At 37.8% G+C, this 18,631-nt stretch overlaps 1 protein-coding gene across 2 annotated transcripts in view; it reads right to left on the reverse strand.

The window, feature by feature from the left end:
* The window catches only part of LOC141923941 (potassium voltage-gated channel subfamily KQT member 1-like), a 507,315-nt gene that overhangs the window by 403,101 nt on the left and 85,583 nt on the right, over positions 1–18,631 (reverse strand). Inside the window, exons 12-13 of one of the 2 annotated variants that reach the window (XM_074825676.1) lie at positions 4,950–5,064; positions 2,716–2,730 (exon numbers count right to left, since the gene is read on the reverse strand). In XM_074825676.1, coding sequence (XP_074681777.1) covers positions 2,716–2,730; positions 4,950–5,064 — 130 coding nt within the window. The remainder of the gene's footprint in view (positions 1–2,715; positions 2,731–4,949; positions 5,065–18,631) is intronic. The other variant, XM_074825677.1, reaches the window with a different exon arrangement.

The following is an 18,631-nucleotide window of genomic DNA, read 5'->3' on the forward strand; positions in this document are numbered from 1 at the left end:
TCCTCAGCTGCTCCTCACAGGACTTGCCTTCCAGCCCTTCCACCAGCTTTGTTGCTCTCCTCTGGACACATTCAAGGACCTTTACATCCCACATACCCATGTGTCACTTAACACAACTATAAGTGCAACCATAATTTCTGGTTTGAACCTGCTGTTGGTTGTGGCTGGCCTTAAGTGTTCCAACTAGGAAGAAGGATCAAAAATCCACTAAGATCTGTCCCTGCTCTCATTCTGGTATACTTCTGCCTTCATCCTTTTGTCTCTTACCAAATACATACGCACTTTGAGAGGTTTTATTTCCATTTTCATTGCTTATGGACACAGTTCAAGAATTAGCAAGCTTACAGCTTACAGACCTCAATAGCATCAGCTCTTTTCCTCAGAGACCTTGTGGTACATATGATATGCTGCATCAGACAGATAAAACAGCCCTGCCAACAATAGATAGGAGACAAGACATGACCAAAAAAAAGCAGAAATCACAGCCTCCCACTTGCTTGATCAGTGCCATTTGGAGCAATCTCTTGTCTCTTTTGCAATCTCTTGTCTCTTTCATTAGTAAACAATCTCTTACAGAGATACAGGAATTTGCCATGTATTATTTTTACAAGCAGGCCTAAATTTATACCTCCTGTCAGAACATCTGTGTGCATACAGTAGGAAATTAAGAAAAAAGGGGATTCAAGACATATCATCATGGAGAAAGAATCGGCACTATGCATTATGTTGAATCAAGTTGGATTATGGATCCATCTTCAAATTGTTTGATCTTATGTCTTCCACCAAAAAAAAAAAAATCAGGTCATATAAAGAAAGTACTAAGGTTAGCAAGAAAAAGCAAAGTGATAAAAACGAACTTTCCAGCTCTAGAAGTAATATTCATGAGATTTAGACCTTGGCTTAATTTAGATAGTTACCAATATATGTAGAAGATTAACCCTAAAGACCAAACAAATGTGCTGTAATGAGACAAGTATAATCACTAGGTTTTTTTCTAGGTTTCAAATCAGACAAAACATCATTTTGCAATCTCTCTATGCACTGACGGAGTCATCTTCTGATTGCTTAGCAGAGAATTTGAAAAATTGGGTGGGTAAATACATCAGGCAATAAGGTAGTTTAAGCATTTATTGTTAAAACCAGAACTACTTATCAACTGATTGAAATGAACGTATTTATATCATCTGTTGGATTTGATTCATCTTTAACAGTATCACTCTTACTCAACTTTGGACACCTCAGAAACAGCTGGTATAAAACAACATAGCTCCACTCAGGTCAGCAACCAGATGAGATTTTTACCCTCAAGAGCCCGGGCCAGAGATATTCAGCAAGAATTTCAGACAACCACAGAATTCTACACTGAATATGATGCTTTTGTTCCCTAGCTCAGGAAGTTGTATTTTTCCACATTTTTGCCCCGATGACTGGAAACCAACATCACCCCAACTATCCAAAGGATCCAAAGCAGCTATATTTCTACAGAAAGGTATCTTAAGATCAATTTGCAAACTTGCTCTTTGGTTTTATTGACACCTTCTACCAGGACAGTAAACCTTCTCTAAGCTTGCATGGATCACTAACATCAGAAATCCAGTACTGGACGTATTAACCACTGAAGCCTGGGCAGTGCTGCAACCCACTGAATTGGTTTGCTTTCACTCAAGACACATTCTTAAATGTTAGTATCACCAGTTTCCAACCAGTCTGATAGGTTCTGCTGAGCAACCACTTCCGTTACTGTGAAACTAAAGCACATGTGCAGATTGATGCAACAGATGTTTGTCCAAGGTAGCACGGCTCAAGGGTAGGAACTCTATTCTCCTGGGACAATATCTGCCTTCCCACACAATGAAGGGAGTTTTGAAGAGATTATGGCCAAAAGTAAAGGTTACTGTCAGAGAACGTCTATCATCTATCTAGCAGAGAGGATTTCAGAAGAATCTACTCTTCATATCACAGAAAAAACCCTCAAAACGCTACAGTTGCAGACTTGACGTTTCATGTTTAATAATCAACGCAGCAACTCACAAAGTTTAAAAAATGACCAGTTACTGGCTTTGGAATAAAGGTATACTGTGAGACTGATTTTGTAACTCGTAACGCTTGTTGAAGGCAAGGAAAACTTCGCCTTTTGGCAGTTTGACAAAGTCAAGCTTGACTTCACAAAGAAGTGCTCCATGTGAAACTGTCATCATCATAGCATACTATCATTAACTGTTACGTGAAAGCCATGTTTTCACTTACTTTGCAAACTGAGAAGGTTCATTGCATATGTATATACACACACACCATTGGCTAAATTCTACTCTTGCAAGAATTTTTGTCTAATCATTGCCTGCATTGTGACTCTAGGATGAAGAGTTGTCGCACTAGTTATCAAATACATGTTATTCCCAAATGAGATAAAACCACTTTCCATTACGTAGTTCACTCCAAAGCGTGTGTGTGTGTGTGGAGGGCGGGGGGGCAGGGAGGAATCTAACTGGTATGTAACTCCAGAGCATGAAACAACATCTATGTGAACAAACAGAATAATTGTTATTTCTAGCAGGAAGAGCGCGGAACTTTTAACAGAAAAAAATTAAATTATTTTCCCATCAGAAATTCCAAGGCACACTAGTGTAGGGAATACACTACTAAGTGCAAAACAAAAGCCATGCTGTTTTGGAAAGCTCACACACCGAAGCAAGTACAGCACACACAGAGACTTACCTGCTTATACTTCTGCTAAAAGACAAGACAAATAATCATGCTAAGTATATCTAATATTCATTTAGAAGATATACGCATATCAGGCAAATACAGTGTTAATACCTTATTGTTTGCATTAGAAATGGCAGTTTAAAACCAAGATCCCTAAATACATCATGTTCCATACTTATCCAATGATGTTCACAATTTGAATAAGGAGGTACTACATTTCTACTCGAGAATCAGGACAACTCTTAAATCAATGCATCCTACTAAGTAGAATTACACACATTAAAAAAATGAGATTATCTGTGATAAAGGTGAAGACTGGCATGCTTGACTTTAGAAGCATAAAGCTACATGAAACAGGGTTTTGGCTTTTTTTTTTTTTTACATGGTAACTTTATATTACACCTATAACTTTTGACCTTATGTTTTCTGTACATTTGAAGTTAATTACAAATATTCAGAAGTTAAAATGTATGCATACATTATATATAGTGGGTCTTAGAATTCAATAACCATTAATTTAGCAATATTTAGTTGCAAGATCATTCTGTTTATATGCACCTGACATCCACATCAAGAGGAATTAATGAATTGTTAGTATATTACTTTAAACCATGTAGCGTATTACTTCAAACGCTCTCCATATTTTAAATTTCGTTCATTTGTATATTTGGTTAGCTTTCTACTACTCCTTTTCTTATGTTCTACACAAGAGAGAAATGCATTTAAACTCTGAGCTAGAAACGCAGGTACAGTTTGCAAGGTGCACTACACAGAATAACATACCATACCACTAATTTTTCATGCACTAAATAGTAGAAATAAGATTAGAACTGTTTCTTTCCAAATGCAAAATCCTGTGCTTGCACCATACTGATTTTAAAAAAAAGACCAATTTGAATGGAACAATTTCTAATTCTCTGATTTGAAAGAAGGTCCAAAATACAGCATCTTGGGAAAATACAAGCAGAAGGGATCTCTTGTATAAAAGCATAGTATAGTTACTGTAGATTTGATAGACACATCATCTGTATGAGTTACCTGGAGAGAAAGTAACCACATGATATGAAAGAAAACATCTTAAAAGCAATCACGCTATAGATTGGAATCACTTTACTTTCAAATTCATCCTGAACCCCGTTGTCTCTATTTTTTCCTATCTGAAGGCAAGCAACAATTTTTGTTCTTCTTTTCAATCTCAGATTATTTACCAAAGGGTTTTTCCAATGACAATTCCATATTTTCCTCTTGCAAACATGAACGCAGGCAAGTTTTTCACCAAGATAGCATCCAAATGACTAGTAAGACCTTCATGAGCTTGCACCAGCTGTACCAAACCTTTAGGCCATTTATCACTGGTAACTCGAGTTCTATTCACCAGCATTGCTTGTACCAGTTTCTGCATGTAACATAAAGCCTTAGTATGATGCCTGGATGCTCTGGGCCACCCAGGCCTTGCAGTATGCTTTAATGCCCTGCTTTACATTTCAAATTTACTCCAGAATTCCCATCACCAACACTGGAATTGTACGTTATAGGACAAAAGCATGAAGGCTAATCAGGATCCTGTCAAAACACAACATGGAGGTGTCCTGCACAAAGACACTGTTATGCTTATTTCAAGAAATAGACATTCGCTAAACTAAACAGAAGCAACATGAGAGATCATTCAACAATTGCAGTGAACTCACTGATAATGCAGATTTTCTGTCCTGGTCAATCCAGACACCTTCAGCATTTCCTTAACAATTTTACTTTCATATTTTTTGAACATTATTTCCTTACAAGTGTGCCTCCTTTATCAAAATATTACACATAACATAGCCTTTCCATTTCCAGGCTGTATCTATAAATGACTATTCATTTATATTTCCAATCAATTCAAACACTACTCATATTAGCAGTGCTTTAGAGCTCAAGCAGATGCAGAATTCTACAAAATATAAGCCTACCTGTAAAACTCAATCTCAGGAACTGTGTCAGCTGCCTTAAAAAGTAAAACAACAAAGACACCAAGGCTGCAAGCCACCCATCACAGAGCAACACTTCACTTTCCAAACATCTGACTACTTCGATTAAACTAAACTTGCATTTTTCAGAAACGTCCATATATAGTTAAATAAGATCAAACTCATAATCACTTCAAATGCAGCCAGCCAAAGTATAATACTTTTATTCATTGACAGGTCTCCCTCAACATTAATGAGCATTTATATTATCAATTAAAAAATTGTTGTTCCACTTACTGTGTGACGTCAGATACAGCTGACAGTGGCGACTCTTCTGATACAAGGTCAATGTCATCAGTGAAGCTGTTGGCCCGTAACATTTCTTGGGTATTCCCTTCTAAATGTCTTTTCACTGCACAAATAATATAAATAAATCATAATATATTAGGGAGACAATATATACAAGCTCTTTCCCTTGCTTAAGATACTGTGCAGTAGATTAAAGAAATGGTTCTAGTGAGAGACATGGCTTGCTTTTTTTGTCAGAATTGGTGAAGTTGAGGCTTATAACATATGCCATACAAAAACATGTATGTGCAATACATAGTTCAAATACACAGGAACCTATTCCAAGAACATCTTGTCTTCTTGAGGATGGTCTCCCTGTAAGCAGAAATTCACCTTACCCACAATTTCAATGTGGGCATGACAACAGAAACAATCTGACTTTCATTCCCCTCAATTAGCACCGTGTATACTTTAATTTCTCTAAAACCCTTCTGTAAAATTCTATTGCTATTATCCTATAAACAGCACTTTTGTTTCAAGTATTGTATTTGGTCACTATGTTCACTAATGTTCAAAAATTCTGCCACGGACCAGGGAAGAGCCTCAGGTGTGTGAATGCGGTCAGCTCAGCACGGTAACCACGACGGATACAAAGCTGGAGGGTAGCTCAGCTTATGCTCCAAGCATAAGAAAGCTACCAATTTCATCCCAGTTTGGGAAGACATATGATGGCCAGTGAATGAAGTTCACTCACAGACTGCAAAAAACAGAGAAGCGCAGATAGCCCTGGAACTGATGAAATCTGATGTTTTAAAAAGCTCTAGCCTCAGTATTTATTTTGATCAAGTACAGGGCTGACTTCTTCCACCACACATGTGAAGTACGCATGAACCTGCCTTTCGGAGTTCAGCTGCATCAATATTCATAAGCAATTTCTGCTTTAAGGTCTTCTCAATATCTTTTCCTATATTTATTTTGTTCAAAAGTTATGAAGTACATCTAGCTTGAATTGCTGTGATGTGAAATATGACTACTAGCGATCCTAACCGTTTCTAAGAAAGCTCCCAATCTATTTTAATCCTGATCATTCTTGAAAGCTTAGCACATACAGTTATGAGCTGGCCAAGTCTAACTTGGAAATTGCACAGGATGACACATATAAATTCCATGGAGAAAAAAAAATGTTTGCAGGGGGAGAATCACTAAAATTAAGTGTCAAACAAATCAAGTAAAAGACAAAGTGGTGTCACTTGCATATGCTGTGATGGGTAAGAAGAAAACAACAACTCACATGACAGAAATGAGAAAGCTTCCTTCCTAGAAGACTAAATTGTTGAAATTTCAAGTTCATTCTACAGCACCATTTTGGCTGAACTACATTCAAGCTAAATACTAAAAAGCATACAACATCAGAGCTTACTATTGGAAGGGTCATAGCATGAATGGCAAGGAATGAAAATGAAGTCTATAGAATGTAATTGTAAAATGGCATAACTAAACACTGCTAAAGGACATTAAATTACAAGGCTATTTTATTTACATCTGCTGCATTTAATCACAATTAATCTATGTTTCCAGGAGAAAACCAAATCTTCCTGGCACTGGGAACATGAACTTCTGTGCTCTTCCAGCACTACTGAAACACTCTGGTTGCTCTGGAGGAGCTTTATTTTGTGAGACCTGTCAGTTCTGCACTTGTTCTGATAAGACATTTTTTTCCTCCAACAGCCTTATTTCTGGACAAAGTCTTGAGATACACAGATCCAATATTTGAAGTATTGCTTTGAGAAGCACCACAGACTTAGGAACAGGCTCCTTCAATCTCTAAAGTAGTAACACTGCACGTGATCACATCTGCAAAATTAAACTGGGGGAGTTTTGGCTTCCATTTCAGTAAGGTTTTCCCCACAGAAGCCTAGCAGAATTTGAGAGTTGGCCAAAGAGTTAAGTCACTGTGCCCACGTAAGACGTAATCAAATTAAAAGGAAAGCATTGTATTGCTATCAATTCCTACTACACAATGGACTGCTGAAATAGTAAGAGAAGGATCTAGTTAATTCGTGGGGTTTTGCCTCCTTTATAGCACAGGATCAATATTAAAATTACTGCAATGCATTTGTCATAAGAAGTATCATGACAGCCATGTATATTTTATTTCTGTAATTTTAAAGGTTTGGTCTATATTCACTTATCAATCTTAGCAGTATGATGAGACAGAGATGTTTGCTATCTGCATCCATGCATTCTTAAAAACAAACCCATAAAACCCTAATTGTTTACACTGGGCTTGCTAATTCCTTTTGTAAGAAGCATTCACTATTACAACGGCTTTTTGCTCCATAACATGATAGTTATGAGAAAATAGGGAGAACAGTATCATGCCAGTTCTGAAACCCTCACTTTCTCATTATTCCCATTTGTGGGTGCTGTGCTGAGCACTGCAGAGCAGCTCCACTGTTACTGCAGGGTGTGCCTGGAATCCCTACTTCTTTGACCATGGATCTTCTGCAGAGACATGTACTATATAATCCTGGGCTTAATGGCCTCAACACATGCTTGGTTACCTACACAAGCACAGCAAGCTTCTGTTCCCTCTTTATATAGGGTAAAAGTGCACAAATTTTCTGTTTGGGGAAGACTGCTATGATTATCTGTGACAAATTCATCCCACAAGTAGCACACATACATTTCATTCCTACAAGCATTTTGAAAAAGACAATGATTTTTACAGAATCATCTAGGTTGGAAAGGACCTTGAAGATCATCTAGTCCAACCGTTAACCTCACACTGACAGTTCCCAACTACACCATATCCCTCAGCGCTAGGTCAACCCGCCTCTTGAACACCTCCAGGGATGGGGACTCCACCACCTCCCTGGGCAGCCCATTCCAACGCCCAACAACCTGTTCTGTAAAGAAATGCTTCCTAGTATCTAGTCTAAACCTTCCCTGGCACAACTTGAGGCCATTCCCTCTTGTCCTATCATGATGTGATTATGTACTTTATACAACCAGGAGTTCCATAGCATATACTCCATAGTTAATTTTATTAGTTGAAGATGTGCACTTGGCTCCATAAAACATGGGTCATGTCTCAAAGATCACCTCCCTGCTTCACCTCTCCCCTCCCATGCTTCCCACATGGTCAGATCTGTGGACAGAACAATTTTTGCCAGTTTGGTTACAGAGTAGATTTCTTTCAAAAACCTGCCTCTAGCTTACACACGTATTATGAGAAAGAAGAGCTTCTCCTGGAAGTGCTGCTCTTAAGTTAAAGCAGAAATCACAGCTCTGAGGTTCATAATATTTAGGTGGTGATATTAGAAGATTCCCTACTACTCTCAGAGCCACTGGACTCAATTCAGAGTCAGTTCAGGTTCATGCTTTGTGAAGTACTAAGCTATCACAAAATACCACCTGTTTTATCCTTGTAACCCAAATAATAAAAGTTATTAGGGTAAATCCCTTTATGGTTTTATCACCGATTAATTCTGTGTGTTCCTACTTTAAAATATTAACCCATTAATAGTGTTTTCTGGTCCACACATCCAAACAGTAATGTCAATGGTAAATACAAGTAACATGTCCTCTCTTCTAAATATTTTCTGTCCTTCAGGTATCTGTCACTCATGAGCAGTTATCTTCTTATTTGAAACACTCTTTCTGGAACCAACTCAGTTTCTGAAGTTAACTGTCACTTCCCCCGAGTGAACTTCCAAAACTCATTTAGACAGCAGTGTTCAGTCATGAATCGAAATTCCCAAGATCACACAAAAAGGAACAAAATTTTTTTTAATTTCAAGAAGCCATAAGCTCTGAGCAATGAAATAATTCATAATAATCACAGATGATAATGCTTTCATTTTGAGGAAATGTGGAGGATTAAAATACATTCAACACATGGCAGTGATGCTTTCCAGAAATACAACTCAAAGCTGCAAGGTCCAGCTACTACACATGGTAAGTTTGTACCAGCTGCAGCTCAAGCCAGAAAAACTATATCTTCCCTCTCTATATTTATTTTAATAAGCTTTCCTTTTCCAAACTGACTTTTTGGGAATGAATACTTATTTTTTATTGTTGCAGAGTAGCAAGAAGGAGAGGCAAAGAAATATGAAGGGGGAAAAAAGAAAGAGAAGCCATCCTTCCTTCTCATGTGTGCTACTACTCATACTGTGAAGAAGCTGCTATAAAATATATAATATTTTCTAAGCATGAGCAGATGGAAGCAGCAATTTGAAAATACAGAACAGTATCTACCACAGTACAAGAAATATCAGGGAATGCCATAGATCTAGGAATCTGTGAAACAGATCAACTCAAATGAAACAGCAAAAGGTTCACATACCTCTATTTTTTCCTTCAGTGTTTGTTTCTAAAATGGTGAGAACATAATAAACATCAAAATATAACCGAGAGATATTTTTGTAATGGTGCTTAGCTTTATCTAACCTTAGATTCCTTATCTATATTACATTAACCTCTGTCTTTGTAGTACGGGGGAAAAGTGAACTCCCAATTTACAACTGCAGTAGAAAATATGATTGCACTTGGCTCCCATTACCGTGGTCATTCTCAAATAGGCAATGCCCACCAATACCAGGACAAAATAACCAGGAAGATTTTGCACTATTTTCTTCTCAAATAAAGAAGAGTAAGGAAAAAAAAAAAAGCTCTCTTCTACTGCAAATAATTCCAACTTACTGTTTTTAGTAGGAAGGCTTTTCATATTCACCAAAAAACCCTGAACATAAATTTAAAGATAACTCATACCTTTCCCACAGACCACTTTACAAAAGTCTGAAGACAACTGCAGTGGCTGCTTATGTTGTATAGAAGGGTACCTGCAGTTGCTACTCCTAGGAATACAAACAGCAAAGAACTTGAGAGAAAGGAGATATTTGGCAAATTCAGCTGAGTAAACACAGGTACACGGATAGAAATGGTAAATGTGAGACAGTTTAACATAAAACAGTCTGTGCTGCATGAATATTTATTCCTCAAATTGTTAAGTAATAGATTGTGTGAAGGCAATGCCAAGTACCTGCTGAGAGGGCAGAGCTCACTGAGCAGGTGGATAAAGGTGACCAGGAAAGCTGTAGAGCTGCATGTAAAACCACAGGGCTGGAGAAGGGCCAGATAGGACATAAAAAGTAAGCTAAACCCGAGTTCAAAGCAGTAAAAAGATTAACATATAGAGAACACTGATGAGAATAAGGTGTCCTCTATTAGATGAAAGTAAGGGTGGGGGCTTCTCTCTTTTTCTGAGGGTTTTGCTTGGTTGGTTGTTTTTTAAACAGAACATTATAAAATACAGGCTTGAGAGACCAAAAGTAAATTCCTATCTAGTCCTTCAGTGTCACTGTCTTTTAATCACTTTCAGATCAGAAGTTGTTAAAACACACTCTCTCCTAACAGCAGGCTCCACTACTCAATGTAACAAATGCCTGTGAAGTAAACATATGATTTGTTTAGTTTTATATGTAAGGCTGCACCTTGACAGAAAATCCATGGGATGACTATGCTTCCTTTATCCACAGGGAGGAACTACCTGTGAGATCACAGCATCATTTCTTGTCTTCCTTCTTGGGGCAGGAGCTCATATCACCTCACTGCTCAAAACACGTTCTTTTTGGAGACCTACAGAGATGCAAACTGGTTTGGGGCCATTCTTAAATCCTTACTTTCCTCAGAAAAAAAGGAAACTTAATGGCTTATGAAAGCCAAGGCGCCTTAGAAGTGTCTGACACCTGACCACCAGCCTGCCTTTAAAAACCTCTTCAACTTGCTATTATTATTCATCTCAGCAGCCAAACAGTATTCAAGCTCATCTGAGCAGTCATGTTGGAAGAACACAGCAACAGGTATTATTAGCATAGACTGAATAACCTCTTTATGAAAGTTATATCATGAGAGCTTTTAGTTCTACAATAGTAACGAAGAAAGTGTCAGGAGTGTACTCAATCCTAGCCTAAATAAGAAAGAGCTATTTTGACTTTAGTTTTCTAATAAAGTGTTTAAAATCTGAGCATCTGAAGCTGGGATTTTAAATCCTTACTAGGTACTCAAATGTAAGTCATCTGCAAATGCCCAATACTCAGATTGTCTCATACACAACTCTAAGAGCTACAAGTGCCTAGTACAGTTAAAAAAGCCAAGCCACTTTATGTACCTAATTTTAGGCATCTAAATTTATTGTCGTTAGAGACATGGCTGATACTGCAATTCTTGCACATTCTCCCTGAATTTATTTTTGCTCCCAGGAGACCTGCAGAATCAGCCCAAAGTTCAGTAATTCTGTTCAGCTAGAAATAAAAGAGCATCTGAAAAAGTGAATTGAGAAAAAAGAATAAATTTGTATTTGCTGTGAACATATTACTAAGTATATGTAAAAAGCGCCATGCGCTATTGCTGCTGTACTTAGTTACATGTTGGGCTGCAAGTGTTTTAGATAAACTTCAACATCTGGTTTCCTGTGTATCTGATTTGAAACAATCAGCACTCAAAATGCACTAATGCTGACTTTATTTGTTGTACATTCTTTTGTTTAGATAAGCCTGCAGGCCAAATTACATACTGACTTACACCCCATGGAACCACAATCACTCATTACATGTCTAATGGGACAGCACAGAGATGTAAATGAATACCAACACAAAATTCCAAATCACAAAGGCACGTAGTACTGGAAAACATGCAGAGAGAAAACAGTGAAACATTTTTGAATGTGTACGAAGATGCTGTTATCTACCCGAATGCCTGAACTTCCTTGAAAGTAAACAAGAAGGATGCAACATATTCAGAAAAATAACCACCAAAAATTTTCTACAGCATCATAAATACAGGTCTACTTAAGAACAAGACCATTCAGTACAAAAATCAACTTTTTTTTTCTTTACATATTGTCTTAGAATATTTAGCTGAATATTTTGTAGGAAATATCTTGTTGAATGAGGAAACGTCCATACCAGGGAACCTGTGTAATGTTTGGCATTAACTGACAAGCAGGTTTGTTGATAGATTCAGAGAAGTGGTCAGGGACGAATTGCACAAAGAGTTATAAGTGCCTCCTCATACACAGATATGACCTGTCAGAAGAGAATTGGAGATTAATGGAGCATAGTAGAGAAGCATGCAGTGTTGGTGCCACTCACTATCTGTTCAGATAGCAAGTTATGATTTCAATTGCACTCAGCTCAGTCCCTTTCAAAAGCATTAAGAAAGGATTCTCCTTGTCCAATTTAATCTGAGCAAATTAATTATTTTATAAATGTCAATTGATTGTGCTGTGATAAAAGCATTAACAAAAACATGGAACTAAGTGACAAAGAAGAGCTATTAATCTAGCTGTTTTAACTTCTGCATTTCTAGTTGCATTATGCCCAGGACTGTTTTTCAGTTTTCCTCATGGGACTGACCCACAACAGAAAGCTAAAGGAAGCTGTTTTCAGTTCCTTGTCAGAATAACAAGCTAAAATTTGTTCAAAAAAATGTCAGGGATTTTTTTTTTTTTTTTAAACAGAGCTAAACACAGCTAGCTGTGAGTGAGCTGTAGTCATTCTGCTCTCATCGTTTAGTCATACTGCATATTGAACAATAATATGAATATTTACTACATGGCTAGGTACATGGTCCAACTGCCTGGATGCTTCCCTCTGGCCACCTTCTTTCACAGGAGAAAGGATACAGCATTTCATGGGTACATACAACTCTGACAGCCTTTTTCTATGACAACCTTTTTCTATGATTATGAATAACATGCCCTTAAAGCCTCTACATCACAGAATCATCTTGGTTGGGAAAGACCTTGAAGACCATCCAGTCCAGCCATTAACCTCACACTGACCGTTCTCAACTCCACCACATCCCTCAGCGCTGGGTCAACCCGACTCTTCAACCCCTCCAGGGATGGGGACTCCCCCACTGCCCTGGGCAGCCCATTCCAACGCCCAACAACCCCTTCTGTAAAGAAATACTTCCTAAGAGCCAGTCTGACCCTGCCCTGGCACAGCTTGAGGCCATTCCCTCTTGTCCTATGACTTTTACTTGGTTAAAGAGGCTCATCCCCAGCTCTCTGCAGCCTCCTTTCAGGTAGTACAACAGTGCTGAGTACAATGAGTACTTATTACAACAAAATTTACATCTATGGACTTTTCCATCTTACCAAGTCAAACAGACAGAAGACTCCTAAGACAGGAAACCAGAGAAACAGGTGGCCTATAAGTGAACCCTAGAGGGGCTTTTTGTTCTCAAACTGAATCATCCATAGAAAACTCCCATCTCTTAAGATACCAAATCTATATGCGTGTACCTCAGGTAGCTAGCCCTTCCCAGGTTTCTATGTGGATAGAGTAGTGAACATTGACATCTTTGTTTAAATGTTTCTTCTCTCTAGGGCTCTGTTCCTGAAAAAAGTAATGTCTTTTTTTCTTATGAAAGCTATTTCTCCTGAACACACAAAAAAACCCCCAGGCTTCCAAGCTCAGTCAAACATATGTGATTGATATGGATGGTAATAAGGGGTAAGGTCTAGCAAAGAGGTTGGAAAACAGATTTTCCTGGTTCGTTGTGGAAGAGAAGCATTCTGAGAAACCCACAGAGTGAACTGCATAGCAGATACAGTTCAGCCTATCAAGTTGTGCCACACGACAGTAGCAGGATTGTAACAGCAGTAACATCAATAGGAAAAAGAACATTTGTCCAAAGCAAAGCACCTACCTACCTGTCTTAAAGACTTCCCAGCCCTTGAGGTTATCCTTCTTCAAGTAAGAAGAGCTCCTAGCATCTCCTAGCAAAAAATCTTAGAACGTATTTTAACGTTTATGTTGGCAGCTCAACTTCACGATCAACAAGAAATCCCTATATATTCTTCCTCTCCTGCTTCTTCACAGGTTTACTAACTTAATTCTACATAATCCTGCATTAAACATTACAATAACTGGGTAAATCTGCAGTCACAGCTTCCTGCAGAGTAGCTCCAATTCTGCCACAGTAGTTTACATTTGCCATTAACACACAGTGGCTGGAACAACACAGAATAAGTAGCTGACATCTATTGTCAGCAGTGAGCTACTTTTCCTGCCTATGTTAGGCCCAAATGCTGCCACAACTGGTCCAGAAGGAATATGAACTGGACTCCTTTGGGAGGGCACCTAACAAGACAAGTTGTGTTCAAATGATGTCAAGAAAACTGCGTTTCTGAATATTTTACAGCAATGTATTTTGACTCATTTCAAGTTTGAGAAGTATCTCCTTTTCCTCTTAACTGAAGCCTCATTCTATTTCTTTTGCTTATCTGACACAACCCTTGCGCCCACAGATATTCAGAAAACGTTTTCAGAGTTGGAGATACCATCTACACCTTGTGAATATGCTCAGAGATCAGCTCTCCAAGACTAAATTCACAATCACCAATACTAACGCATTTGACTTTTTAAGGCTAGCAATACTTGACTGTTAGTTCAGTTATTCTGAATATCAAAACATACTGTAAGAACAGGCAAGAAAAATAAGGCAAAAATAGCTTTGAAAGTGATACTTCTCCACTGCTTGCCTTTTTTTTTTTAAGGACAAGAAGAACTTGACCTTAAAATGAAGCAATTAATAGCCAGTGAAATATAATTTGGCAGCTTGTTAGCTCTGCAGGGAAAGCTCTTAACACATACAAACTCTTAGAATTACACATAGGGAAGGTATCATGTAATATAAATATATAGAGTTACTTTCCATTATGGGATTCAGAACTGCCATTATAGTAAAAATGTTTATTTTAAAAAGGAAGTACAGTTTCAGTGTGGCTATTAAAGAAAATAAATCAGTCTGAAAACATTTTTATTTTTCCTGACTGTTAATGGTCAAAGCATACAAATTGCAGTGACAGTAAAATTAGAAACATCTTCCGAATTGTTGTCAATGTTTTGACTCACAAGAACACAAAACGCAATTATTGTAATTACAGTGAAATATGCCACCATTATTTGCTGGTCTAATGCAGTTCTTTGCATCACACAATAGAATCCTTGTAGAACAATTTCCCACTGACCAGCTGTTAATCATGAATTCAAGACATACAACATTGTTACCAATCTGCTTATTCCGTACTGACCAGAAAAATGCTGTAAATTAAGTCTTAATACTAAAGGAAACAATTGCCATATTTGTCCTAAAACTCAAAGTAAATTCAGCAAAATAATGTGTAGCTATTGACTGCGCTAAATCAAAACTATCCCTGAGTAAAGCTCCAGCTGTTATCTTGTACATTCCAGGTGAAAAGAAACAACGTTATGGGAGTGTTCCCTTCCTATTTCAAATACATTTGCTCTGAATACTTATTTGCTAAATGTTGAATGAGAAGATATTTTAGGTAGGGCAGTAGTTTCAGTAAAGTTCTAAGTCACAACTACTAAAAACCAATTTAAAAATAGCCATTGTTAGGTGTATCCAATACTATAAAAATTTTGACAGATCTTCTGATCATAGAATTTGAACTGTAACATCTTATAAGTACAAAATCCCCTTATAATAAGTTTTCTTCCTAAAAATGCTGCAGACCAACTGATCACATTTTATTTAAATCCATGGGCTCTTCAATCATGTACTTCAGAGCTCCATCAGTATGTGCATTCATTATTAATGCTACATTCCCATTTTCTCATATTGCTTATTCAGAATTTCCATTAGGAAATATTTTGAATAATTTAAATTCCTCTTAAATTTATTTTTATTATAAAGTTGTTGAACTTTTGCTGCTACAAATAAAACACAGCTTTAATCCAATTTTTTGAGACTCAAATTATTAGCTTTAGAAGACCCAACATATTTAGTATTTTATACTCCCAATAGCAACCAGAAATTTTACATAACAAGGGAACAATGATGTTTATAACTGAGATACAGCTCTAAGCTGACACACACTCTGAAGCCTAAAGTCTTTCTTTACTTATGACATCATGGAAACATATCTGAATGTGTCCTGTACCTCTTGAGGCTTAGGGTGACCTTGATGCTCCTCTGGCAGCAGGCCATGATTTTGCTTGAAAAATCATGAGGCAGTGAGAACAACACTGACAGATGCCATGAGACACAGCTCTAGCTAACATCTCACCTTTCCCTCCACCAAAGGACCTCTGTGCAAGAGGGTGAAAAAGCTTACTCTTAAGCACACCTTACACTTCTTAGTTTGACTGACCCACTCCCCCCATAAAATGCATCTCCATGGAGCAAAGTGTTCCTCTTGAGATGTGCAACAAAGCCCTGAAAAGCAGAGAACCGAGAGATCGCCAAATACAATGGTCAGTACATTGTGAACTGGCTGTAGATTCTGCCAATCCCAAACAGAAATCTGGATGAATGCTGAATTTGAACTGGGATAAACATCTTCAGAGAAAATAGATATCATACAAACCACAACAGATACATATTTTCTTACCCTATCAGTCCCATTACAAGGCTCGGATCCATCCGTGCTTTAAGTCACATTACTGAGGACTGAGACATGAATTCATCTTTGCTATGCATGAAAGTCACATGGCTCAATCCTCAATCTTAATGCCATTAATCTCATTATTTATCAGAGTCAACATTTTTGCATATACACACAGCTACAGATGTTGAACCCTAACAGAGGCAGCAGGGAAAAAACAACTTGATTTGAGACCAAATATTTTTAACTGGAAAAAAATATGAAAGTGCAATTCGTTTTCTAAACATCACTAATGGTTTCAGAAACATTGTCAAGAGGATAGAAACTATGAATGTGATGAGGACAATCTTCTTTGTACCACTGACTGACTAAAGAAGTTCTGCTATTCGTTGGTAGGAAAACCACAGGCTATCCTTGCAGAATACTCCCTTCAGTTTTCTGGGGCATGGAAGAATCAGACAGCACTCAGTGTCTTAAGTCAGTTGAAGAATCCAAACACTGATTTCCCCCCCCACTTCCAACCTCTGTCTTACAATACATACTAGGATCATATGATAACTAGAGTAGAAGTATCTCTAGAATAACTTTGTTCAGATTGAACTGCTGTTGTGGGGAAAATATAAAGTTCAGCCCTGACAAACAATTTCATTAGAAACACAGTTTTGCAAAGCATTTTAGACAGCTAAGGAATATTATTTCCCTTTGAAAGAATGTCAAATACTTGACAGTTTCATCACTACGTCAAAGGGTTCTCCTGGAATCACTTCAGCCTGATTTTCCTCACAGTAGATTTCACAAGCCTTTGCTGTTGCCTAAGAGCTAAGAAGGACCTTTGAGGAAAGCACTTTATTACTACACCTGTGTCCAGCGAGTGAGCCAAGAGCACACCTGAATTGAGTCTGTATTTTGAGCATGGCTACAAGCTCCTTGCCATAAGGAAGCCAGGCTTTGAAGACAGGTAAAGGCACTTTGTTCCAAAACAATTTCTACTGCATTCAAAGACTAGGTTAGAATTGACCAGGTAATCCCACATCTACCTTTGTCTTTGGCAAACAACAGATATACAGGCTGCATAAAGAATATTTAAGATTTCTCAAGTGTTCATTCAGCAATGGCTTGAAGTTACAACCATTTTGCTTTCTCCATTAAATGTGGAGAAAACAGATGATTCACTACATATTTTTGGTAAGCACAAGTGGAAGGGTAGCAGGATTCCATGATCATTCAAATGCAAACATACACATACATCCTGGAATGGTTTGCACCTTTGAATAACTGCTGAAACAGAAAAAACAGCTGGATTTTCTCAATATCAGATATCAACAGATCAGGACAAAGAACTGTATTATGCACTGCCTTGTCTCCAACAGAGGTGAAGAGCAGACGCACAAGGACAGAACAAATATACAGTGCTAGCTTCACAGAGATCTTCCTGGGGTCTGCAGCTGTGGGACTTTCCAAGTCGGAGGTGGTATCCAAGAATTCTTGATGGGTTTTATTCAGTAGATTTGTTCACATGGAGTTGAGAATACATCAAAATTTGTTTACATTGATTTTAGTACAGATCTGAGCATGCACTTGCCCAGTGAACGGAAAATTCATGCAGTGCCTTCAAACACTGTTAATACTGCTACGGGTAAAAAATGCAACATGTGAAGCATCATGTCACAACCCTAGAAAGATAGGTTATAAGTAAAATTAATTTTATTCCAATAGAGCTTTAGAGGAAGGTATTACAGACTGGAAATAACAAAAGCATAGCCCAAGAGATAAATTACTTCTTTTGAGAGGATAATGTGAAAACTCTTATTACAATCCTAAAGCATTAAGATCCATGATTTTCACTGCCATTTGGACTCTGGGCATCATAAATGCTACTAACTGTTGTACACAAGGCCTTTGGAGATTTTCTTTTAGACCAGTATGGAGAAATTAACACCTTGTGCCCCATTTCCCTCCCCCCCACCTTTCTTTTCATTGATACACTTGTGCAGTTACTTCCTTGTTCTGAACTTTATATTCTTCTATTGGGGAGCTCCCCCAACAACCCTCCCCCAAACCCATGCTTTATGAGTGGGATTTCAAGCTATAAATGCTTTAGTGTTCTCTTATCCAGATTTGGTTAGGGTCCTTCTTCCATCTGAAAAACAGATTTCAGTGACTTTGAAGTCACAAGTGAAGGGAAGATCTTGATGCTTAGGTTCAAATTACTGACCATTTCTGGCTTTGCAAAGGTTATTGTAATGATGATGTTTGCTAGCATGGTACA

The sequence above is a fragment of the Strix aluco genome, chromosome 5, assembly GCF_031877795.1.
Source record: "Strix aluco isolate bStrAlu1 chromosome 5, bStrAlu1.hap1, whole genome shotgun sequence".
In the NCBI taxonomy this organism is placed as follows: Eukaryota; Metazoa; Chordata; class Aves; order Strigiformes; family Strigidae; genus Strix; species Strix aluco.